This window comes from Falco peregrinus, chromosome 19 (genome assembly GCF_023634155.1).
Source record: "Falco peregrinus isolate bFalPer1 chromosome 19, bFalPer1.pri, whole genome shotgun sequence".
NCBI classification, from domain to species: domain Eukaryota; kingdom Metazoa; phylum Chordata; class Aves; order Falconiformes; family Falconidae; genus Falco; species Falco peregrinus.
Genome location: NC_073740.1, coordinates 1998662 through 2009340, shown reverse-complemented (window position 1 = coordinate 2009340; position 10679 = coordinate 1998662). Strand labels below are relative to the sequence as shown.

The 10679-nt window shown below is 52.4% G+C and overlaps 1 protein-coding gene across 8 annotated transcripts in view; it reads right to left on the bottom strand.

Moving 5' to 3' along the window:
* Positions 1–7873: 7873 nt before the first annotated feature.
* The window catches only part of SCN8A (sodium voltage-gated channel alpha subunit 8), a 62212-nt gene continuing 59406 nt past the window's right edge, over positions 7874–10679 (bottom strand). For all 8 annotated transcript variants that reach the window (XM_055791981.1, XM_055791979.1, XM_055791983.1 and 5 more), the window contains 2 exons: positions 10284–10554; positions 7874–9365 (listed from right to left, as the gene is read on the bottom strand). In XM_055791981.1, the coding sequence (XP_055647956.1) occupies positions 8218–9365; positions 10284–10554 (1419 nt within the window). In that variant the 3' untranslated portion in view covers positions 7874–8217. The remainder of the gene's footprint in view (positions 9366–10283; positions 10555–10679) is intronic.

Sequence of the window (10679 nt, the reverse complement as noted above, 5' to 3'; positions counted from 1 at the left end):
CCCCCCCTCCCCCCCATGCATTTGGTGTCCCAGCGGGCTGTTTGGGAGGGTGCTGAGCTGGGGCACAGTGCTGTGGCCAGGAGATGCTCAGCCCTGGGGGGTTGTGACATGGGACAATGCGCCAGGGAACAGGGCGTCCCTAGAACACACTGGCTTGTGAGGTCAGACTGGGGGGTGGGTGTGGGTGGGGGAGCTGCATTCCTGGGTCACCCTGTGGTCGAGGAGCACCCAAGCGATGCTGGCACCTGTGGGACTCATCCTGCTCTTGCTGGCGGTGGGCGGCCGGTGTGACGACACGGTGGCAGCCAACGTGGGCCATCACGCCATGAGCCGCATCGCCGAGCTGCTGTCTCCCTCTGAGTGCCGCCAGCTCCAGCAGCAGCTCATGGAGCCGGACGAGGACCTGGGGAAGTGGGAGCTGGAGCGACTTTCCGAGAAGAACAACCCCATCCATCCCAACCGCCACCGCCGGGACCTCCGCAACTCCGGGGGATGCTCAGAGGTCCTGCGGGACTGGCTGAGGACCATGGGAGAGGTGACAACCTGGGACCGGCTGGCCCGTTGCCTCCGCCAAATCGGGCGCCCCGATATCGCCCGGGAACTGGGGAAGAACCTGAACCAGGACAGGAGCTTGGAGCTGCGGAAGAACGTGGAGGAGTACAGCCGCACCGTGCGGCACCTCACCTCCTCCCTGCTGCTGGAGGGGGGGCAAGACGGAGCATTGCGGGGCAAGAGGACCCCGGCTGGGGGGGTGGGGGACCTGCACTTCCAGAGGCGGCTGCCCCCCCCCTACACCCGCAGCCTCCTGGGCTGGGTCCGCCCCGTGGTCTCGGGGGTCCTGGGGGGCTTCCTCGCCTCCATCGTCTTCGCCGTGGTCACGGTGTACTCCTGTCGCTGGATGCTGGGCTCGGATGCCGCCTGAAATGGGGGTTCACCCCACCCGGAGCATCCCCCAGAAGCTGCCGGAGGGAAGAGGAGACCCAGGAAAGGCTCGTGGAGGGGCCGAGATCCAGACCCCGACCCCGGGGGTTCTGGGCAGGGGTGGCCGGAATGGCCGGGCAATTCCCAGGAATCTGTCGTCTTGGAAGTTAAAATCTGTTCCAACAGTCTCTGATGTTTCCAAAGCCAAAGGTCCTCATGACGTTTGTACAAACGCTTCCTGCAAAGACATGGAGGGGGCTTTGCTCCGTCTTGGAGGCTGGGTTTGGAAATGTAGGGAGGTAGGAAAGAGTTTCAAATCCGCTGTACCCACGGAAGAGCATCACTGATGTCCCCCCAGCATCGCCGACGTCCCTGCTTGTCACAGGATGCCACAGTGCCCAATGACAGGGACAGAGCTGGGCAGAGCTCCCTTGGCCATGGGGGTCTTGTCCCCCTCGTCCCCTCCCCTGGCAGGGAGGGGACAAAACCTCTCTGCTGGCTTATTTCTGCAAAGCCAGCACCTGGGGTTAATTATTTATGGGGGCGAGGTTAATTGTAACACTGGTGATCAGATTTGGCGTTGGGGCTGCTTGGAGCGGTCCTGGCCGATGACCTTGGCTTTCCCCAAGCCGGGAGCTGGGTGTCCGAGGAGCCCTCCCAGCTGGGGGTGGTCTGGGGGCTTCGCTCCCTCCTTGCTCTGCCTCTGGGTTTGGGGGGTTTCCTCCTTTTTTTTTTTTTTTTTTTTTTTTTTTTTAAGGCAAGGAATTCCTGTGAAGTAACTAAACCCCCCAGGCTGTGCGGTCCAGCCAGGCTCGGATGGGCTTTGTGTGGCTGATGGAGCTGGGAAGGGCAGGATGCGACCGGTGGGAAAAGTGCAAATAGCCCAAGGTTTGCCCTCGGTGGCTTTTTACAGGGGCAATGGTCCTAAACCCACCGATGCTGGAGGTCCCCGGGCGATGCTGCCAGGTCCCCGGTGCGCCCGGGGTGGGGGGATCCCCAGGCTCCCCCCGCAGCATCTCCCTGCTGCCCAGACCGAACCAGCACCACGGAACGGGCTGGGCCAGACCCAAAGTGCTTTGGATCTGATTATCACCATCCGTAATTAGAATGAAACCCTCTATTTTATATCAAGAGATGCCTTGCATCGATCCAGCCAGCTGGCCAGCACGCAAATCTTAGAGGAGAAAGGGGTGGACACCCCGAGTGCAGCTTTAAGACAAGCAAAATGCTTAACTAGTTCTGGAATAATTTTTTTTTTTTTTTTTTTTTTGAACTGAAATTGCACCCACCACCCTTAGCACGGGTCCCTGAAGCCCCAGCACCGCCGGTTCCCGGCACAGGGATGCTCCTCTCGGGGCGGTGGGATGGCGGGGGTCCGAGCATGGAGGATGCTGTAGAGCTGTAAGCGACGGCGGCGTTTACTCTGGAGCGGAAGGAGGGATGATCCCTCCCGATGGCCGACGGTGCTGTGCGGGGGCTGCAGGTCGCCCAGGAGTGGCGTTTGTGGGGGGAGGGGGGGTAATGCGAGAAGCACGAGTGGAGCCAGGGTGGCAGAATATGGCCCCTAATGTGATTTAATAATAATACGCCCCGCTGGGCTGCTAGGGGTTTTGGGGCACGTTGGATGCCGTGCCTCTTGGCCCCCCAGACGAGGAGCCCGGGTGCTCCTCCAGGGCTGGGGGGGGGGGGGTCCAGGTGTCAGCTCAGCCCGGCTTTGCAAAGCCCCCGCACGAATCCTGCCCCCGTGACGGGTCCCTGCTCCAGAAGGGATGAGCTAAGCGGGGGCGGGGGGGGGGGGGGTGGTGGGGCGGTGGAATTCCGGGGATGTAGGGAGGGTGGTGGGTGCTGGGCGAAGGGAAGAGAACGACAGGGAAGCCAGGAGAAGTTGTTAAACCAGGATGGCCGTGGACCTCTTTATTGCAAATTCCAAAGTAAAAAGATGTACAGTACAAAGGAAAGTTCAGACATGGAACCGCCAGCCCGCTCGTTCACCGCGGTCCTCTTCCCTCCCTCCCCCGGCCAGCTTCATCCTCCTCCTCCTCCTCCTCCTCCTCTCTTCAGCTCAACCAGAACAGAGAATAAACCCAAGGAGTAGAAGTACAACAGGGAGTAAACCCCAGCGCTGGGACAGGGTCGTGCAAAGGGACGAGGCAGCTCCGGCTCCGCCAGTGGTTGGAGTCCGGCTGCTTCGGGACTTGGCGCAGTATTTTGCTCCCCCCCCCCTCCCCCCCCCCAAGTGTCCAGGGCTGCCTGCGAGTCTCAGTTCGTTACACTCGGTCGCAATTAAAGCCTCACAACACCCCTGTGAGGTAGGGAACGAGCCACCCCCTTTACCGATGAGTAGAAGCGGGAAGGGAGCCACTCGCTGTAGGAGACACCCTGGTGCAAAATTACAACATGCAGCAAACTGGCAAAGGGGCAAGGATTTATCTTTTTTTTTTCTTTCTTTTTTTCCCCCTTTAATTTTACTCGTTTGAAAAGAAAAAAAAAAAAATCCGACCCGTGTTGTCATCTTTGTGCAACGCATTGACCCGGTGAGGTGCGGGATGGTGCAACCACGCTCTGTGTCCTGCGGTGGCTCAGCCGAGCGATAAATGTTGAATACAAACGTGAATTTTATTGGATTTATTGATTCAAAATTGGACCAAAAGGCAAATAGGAAAAAATAATTTGAAGGCGAGAGCTCAGCCGGTTTGCCTTGCGTCAGCTTCGGGTTGAATCCTGCCCTCCAGCGAGGCTGAGCTGGTGCCTGGGGCTCGCGCCCTGCTCAGCTCTTTGGCTCGAAACTGGGAGAAGCTGGATGGGATGATGGGCTGGGGGTGGGGGTCACCAGCCGCCGGCTGCAGCCCCCATCTGGGGCCCCGCAGCCCCCCCTGAGCTGCAGGACCCTGCACTCGTGCCCCAAGCTGGGGCAAGGTCCGCGCTGAGCTTGTCACCGCACAGGGGACCCCGCTGGGTCCGTCTCAATCCTGGAGAGAGGGAGCAGGGACGTGACGTTGGGGGTCTCGCAGCGCCAGACCTAAGCAAAGGGGCATGGGGGGGGACGACACACGACCCCCGGGGACCCCCAGCGGTGCCCGCACACGGGAGCTGCTGGCTCCCGGCTGCAGCGGTGCTGAGCCCGCAGGGCCAAGGGCTGGTGGCCACGGGGGGAGGGCTCGCTGGCGACTCTAGATCGGCTTTGGCTCATCATTTGAGGGCGAGGGGGGCTGCAGGGCTCAGCACCGCAGGATGAAGCCCCCCCCGCCCTTGCTAGAGCAGGTGCAACGCCAGCGGCAGCGGTGGCATCCCCCGCGTGGGGAGCAAGGCGGGCACCCCCCCACCCCCACGGTATCGGTTCCCACGGCCCCCCGGGCTGAGCCGTGCCCACCGGGACCCAGCACCACGTCACGCACCTTCCAGCAGCTTCTCCTGCACCCCCTGACCAAACCACGCCACCAGCACCCTGACGGATGGGGGGAGGGGGAGGAGAAGGCGACCACTCAAATAACCGGGACACCAAGACAACCTTCCCTTGTACAGTGAAAAGGGTAACGTTTATTTTATTTTTCTTTTGGCTTATAGTAACGTAATTGTTAATCATGTTGGGTAAGATCATTATGAGCCACCATGCAATTTCTAATACACTAATCTTCACTATTGATCTTTTACAGCTTTAACTTTTTTTTTTTTTTTTTTTTTTTTTGCGGCAGAAAAAAGAATTCAAACTCGGGTGTGGCCTCTAACATCATGGTTTTCTTTGAGTTTTTGTTCGACGTTGGCTTCTAGATTTTAAAAAAAGGGCAAGAGGAAAAGTGAACAAAGCAGCTGGAGTCGGTACTTCTCACCCTTCCCCTTCGCCCTTGGAAGAAGACGGTCGCAAATTAACCCAAAAGGGAGGATTTTTGAAGTGGGGGAGGGAAGAGAGCTACGTGTAGTCTTGATTTTTTTTTTTTGGCTATGCCTTTTGGATGGACGCCACCACCCCTGCTTTATTCCCACAACCCGGAATCCCGACGGTAAAACCCGCGCACGCGTTCGACTTGATGGTCCCTCACTGACCACCGGTTCCTCCTGGCCTTGGCTTCACCCTGGGAAGATGTACAGAAGCACAGACCCCACCGCTTCCAGCACCCCGGAGCCTCCCGATGGGAATTCTCTGCTCCGGGGAGGAAACTCCGAGAGAGAAACCCCCAACCCCACGAAACGGCTCTTGGAGCCCAAGGACCGATGGCCAACGAAGGGTTGAAGAAACTCCTCGTTTCCTCTCGGCGATGCCCAGCGGCAACGCCACCAGCCTCCGGCCCTTCAGACAGATCTAAGTTAAAAAAAAAAATAAACCTAGACGGCGTTTGAAGGGACTTTTTATTTTAAAGTCATCGAGAAGCTTCATGAAATGGCCAGCGCGAACGCTAAACGTACCAAGCGTCACCTACGAGTCAAGAGCCCAGCTTCAGAACAATTAGGAAGTTTAGCCAAATCTTGCATAGAAGTGGTCAACTTATTGCACATCGGAACGCAAAAAATATATACTTTCGCTGTTGCAAAGATAATTTGCAATAAAGCTTTTATTTTGTTTTAAAATCTAGGGGGGGATGGGGGGGTTAAGGGTTGTTAAGGGTTTTGTTTGTTTTTGTTTTTTTTTTTCTTTGGGGACGTTTACTGGCTATCTAAAGTCTAAGGAAAACAGAAAAATATTAAAAAAATAAAAATAAACATGGACAATGGCATAAGCCAGAAGCCATTCTATTATTTTTTGTAGTTCTTTGTATTTACAAAAAGGCATGCCGATAAAATAAAATGATATATTACAGTATTTATAATATTCTCTTAAAAAGTTCAACCACACTTTTCAGCTAGTTTTTTTTTCTTTTTTTTTCTCTTTTTTTTTTGTGCTGTTTACAATGTAGCCTGTACATATGTATGTCGTGTTTGGTTGGTTGGTGGTTTTTTTTTTTGTTGGTGGTTTGTTTTTTTTTTTTTTTTTTTTTTATGTTGTTACTATACATCATCTCCTAGGAGCAACTTGGGGCAAGAGGTTTCCTCGCTCGTGGTCCTGGGCGCAGCCGAACTGCTCCGCTGTGGTGGCGATGGCTAAGCTGCGCGGCGAGGATGCCGGCCGTGGCACAGATGGCTGCTGGATGGCTTTCCTGCTTGGCTATGTGGGTTTATTTTTCTATTTGAAGGGATTCCTGGAATTTTCCGGGTTGGGAGGTTTAGGCAACCCCGAGATTCATCCTGCCATCGCGCTCTGTTGTCTTGGTTTGTCTTGTTTGTGTTTTTTTTCCCACTCTGGATTTGGTCCACACTTAAACCACGGTGGCACCAACCCCTCGCTTCTCCTTCCAACTTTTTTTTGGGGGGAAAACCAGCCGTGCTGCTGTCCTACCCTCGAGAATTCCCACCCTGAAGGCATAAAACCCCCCTGCCCCCCCATCTCAACCATCATGATCCATGATGACACCACATGATCCATGAGGACACCACAAAAGGGAGCTGGGGATGGCGGAGTCTGGGCATCGAGGAAAAGAAACCGGCGTGGATTTGGCTCAGGGTGTTTACCCGGTGTTATTTTTCCCGCTGCAGCGAGACTAGGCAAGAGGTAGCTCGGATTCCTACCCAACCTGCGGGGCTGCTGGAGTCGCCGCTGGATGAAAGCGTAAGGAATGGGAAGAAGGTGAAGGCACCCGACAGCCGGCTCCCCCCCCCTTCTGCTTAAACCCCCTCGTGGCTACGGAAGCCCGAAATCCCGCGGAGCTGCAAAGCGAAAAAAAGAAACAACCTGGGACCAAAGGGAGGAAGGATTCCAGTTGGGAAAGCCCACCCGCAGCTCTGCATCCCGCCCGGAGCAGGAAGCCCAAGGGGTGTGGGACCACTGCGAGTCACATCCCCGTCCCCCAGCCCCGCTGGTGGCATCGCTTGGGGTAAGCTCCCCCCATTTCTACCAGTAGAAATAACACGCTTCCTTTTTTTTGAGCATTTATCTCTTTTAAAAAAAAAATAATAAAATAATAGTGTCTACGCTGCAGGATGGAGGCTGAACAATAACTAATATTAATGATAAATATTGCAGGATACAAACGAACTGAGTGGTAGTTAAGCCCTAGATTTTGGTTTTACAGTGACAAGAGTACAACAAGCCATTCTCAAGTTGTTTGTTTTTTTTTTTATCACCTCCCCTTGGATGAGGTCCAGAGCAGCATTTAAGTTTTGTTAAATATTTCAGTGTGCAAAAAGATGGCTGTATGGAGAAGGAAAAAAAAATATCAATTGTAATAATTGTTAAACATACACACACAATTATTTCATTGAGTTGTTGGGGGTTTTTTGGGTGTTTTTTGGTGTTTTCTCCTACTGGCGGGTCTATGAAAGATCGCTACGAAGGGGACGTACCGGTGAAGGGCACGATTCTGGTGACAAGTTTCTCTCCCGATACAGTGTAAGGTGGAGCGCCTCGAATTTATGGCTTAACACACCGCGGTGGACAGATTCTGGAGTGTCTGGTGGGTCGAATGGTTCCTCATGCATGGTTCTGGTGACGGCATGCCATCATGCAAATCGCTTCGATGCACTAACGAGCGCTTTTGGTGGGGGGAAGCAGCCTGAGCTGCCTCCAGGCTGAAGGTACCCACTTACCCCATCTCCCAAACCAAGTAAAGCCCATGTAGAAAGTCAAATGCAGGTAATAAATCTCAAAGAAACTATGACAATTAAATGGCATGGGCTAAATGGGTGGTTTGTTTCTTTTTTCCTTTTTTTTGTTTGTTTTGTTGTTTCACTTGCTTTAACTTTTTTCTTTTTTTTTTTCCTCTTTTTTTTTTTTTTTTGGCTGCTTAACTAATGAACAAACCCTGTAACATTGTGACTTCTGGGTTTTCTCTCGATAATAATCAACAAAATGGGAAAATAAAATCCATTTTTTGGCTGCTTTGGAAAATACATGAATCCCAGCAGCGGGTTTTGTTTCTCTGTGTGTGTGTGTGTGTGTGTGTGTGTGTTTTTTATTTTGCTTGTTTGTCCTAAGTTGCATTGACTGATGTGGAACATGCAGTATCCACCTGCCCAAACAATAGAAAAATCCATTTTTTTTCCTTTTTTTTGTGTGTTTAAATGTTTGTTTACAAGGGTCCTTTAAACAGGTGGTAGGTCACTGCTTTAGATGCAACGCTGTCACACGGGAAGCAGACTATGTTTGGTATAAGATCTTCAGGTAAGTGTCTCCACAGCTGTTCTGTATTGATAATATTTCAGGAAGTCTGTAAACAATCTTTTTCACTTGCAAATATTTTAATTTGTACAATTCTATTAATTTTTGTCTCAACACTTGGATTCCCTGACATCTTTTTGTCTTTTGGCTTTTTCTCGTCTTCCTTCCTCCGCCCGCTGCTGTTTCTCCTTCTCGGGTTTGGTAACGCTGTCGTACGACGGGAGGGACGCCGTAGATGGGGTGCCTTCTTTTTTCTCCCTGTTTGCTCCTCCGTTTTCCAGTTTTGTGGAGACAGGCCTGCGGCTAATAAAGCCCCGTCTTGCTAAACGAGCCCTGTAAGCCCTCTGGATAACCACGGCTGAAACTTCTTCCTGCTTACGGCGGAGCGTGGTTGTGATGGGCTCATAAGACACTTTGGAAGGGTTGGATGCCACAAATCTTTCCTCCATCTGCTGCCTCAGGATATCCAGCTCTCCGCTGTCCCCCAGGACACGTTTGGTGAAGGCAAAGAGGATGTCCAAACAGTGGATCCTGTCTCCACTGACCATAGGCAGGTCCATGGCTATGAGTTCGATGGTGTTGGGTTTTGGGACGCGGAGAGGATGTTCCAAAGCATCGGCAAAGTCTGCGAGCTTGCTGTACTCTATGAACTGCGTGGCATCGGGGTCGAACTTCTCCCAGATCTCGTAGAAGGTCTCAAAGTCGTCCTCGCTCAGCGGATCTGCGCTCTCCTCCGTCGCCACGCTGAAGTTCTCCAGGATGATGGCAATGTACATGTTGACCACGATCAGGAAGGAGATGATGATGTAACTCACAAAGAAAAATATCCCCACCGAAGGGTTCCCGCAATCCCCCTTAAAACCACTCCCCGGGTGCTCCTTGTCTAGGTCGCAGTCTGGAGGCCGGTTGAGGATGGGCAGCAGCAGGCCATCCCACCCTGCCGATGTGGTGATCTGGAACAAGCAGATCATGCTGTTGCCAAAGGTCTCAAAATTGAACATATCATCTATGCCAGCCTCATGCTTGACGTAGGCAAAGTTTGACATGCCAAAGATGGAGAAGATGAACATGACCAAGAAGAGCAAGAGGCCGATGTTGAACAAGGCAGGCAAGGACATCATTAAGGCAAAAAGCAAGGTGCGGATCCCTTTGGCTCCTTTGATCAAACGCAGGATACGCCCAATGCGAGCCAGTCGGATGACTCGGAAGAGAGTGGGTGACACGAAATACTTCTCAATGATTTCAGCCAGGAACATTCCTAAAGAAGAAGAGAAGGAACAAGTGTGACAACGGAGACGCGCAGCCTGCTGCTGCTCCTGAGCCTAGTCAAGGGACCGGACACGCGGAACACCTTGGCCAGATTCCCAAAGGGGGGGGTCTGCGATGAAGTGGCCTCACCTTCAGGCAACCAGGTCTTAGCTAGGTGCTCTGGCTCCTTCCAGGGTTCTCCCAGACGGAGAGGGAGAGAGGTACAGCTGCAGAGTGGTTCATTCCACCCAGGTAAGGATGGATGAGATCCTTGGATCTGCCTAGCTCTCAGTGCCTAACTCTGCCATGGGAGTCAGGCTATGGATTCTACTTGGAAGGTGCTAAAAACCTGTGTAAGATACGTCTTACTTCAAGCAGCAAACCTGGATCTGAATTTTAGGCTGCAGGACACTCTCCAGCTGTTGGTGCTCTGTCAGTATGCCTGGGCAGAGCTGTGCGCAGCCAAGCTCTTAGGGTGACCCTGCTGTAGTTGTGAGGTTTTGCGTATTTTACAGATTAGACGCTAAAAAAACCACCAACCTGTTGGAGGAAACCGATTGATTCAACATTCAACCAAAGTGAAACCAAAAGTGCGAATCACATGCTGGTGCAGGAAGCACTGCGATGCTATTTTCAGTGGTTAGTAAGCATTAAAACATTCTGATGAAGTGTGTAAAATTTCTGCTTTTAAAGACAAGGGAGAGTGGTTTACTCCATGCAACTGGAACTGGAGTAAATGGAGGGAAGAGGGCGCATTAGTCAGGATTTCAAGCTGCCAAATTCTGCCACAAATTCAGGAGGCTAAAAAGAAGAGTCTAGAAGTCCTGGTACCTACATATAACCTTCAAAGACAAGAACGTGCTCTACTCTGCAACCACCAAGACAGCCTGGCACTCACAGACCTCCACCTAAATGGCGTCGCACTTACCCACGATGGACAGAATCACAACCACGAAGTCAAAAATGTTCCACCCGATGGTGAAATAATAGTGCCGCAAGGCGAACATCTTCAGCACACACTCACAGGTGAAGAAGATGACAAACACCAGGTTGATCCAGTAAAGGATGTCCTCCATCTGCTTGCTTTGCGTGTCTGTCTCCACCATCATGGTCACCATGTTGAGGCAAATGAGCATCATGATGACTATGTCAAACGCTTGCTGAGTTACAAAGTCAAAGACAGCTCCTTGAATGCGGTTCTGCACGACAGGAGAAAGACAGTGAACCAACCGAATGACCATCGGTCAACAAAATATTTCTCTGGTGGTGGAAACAGGGATGAGGACGTCGTGAAAAAAAAATATCTTGTGAAGTTTTCAAGGTC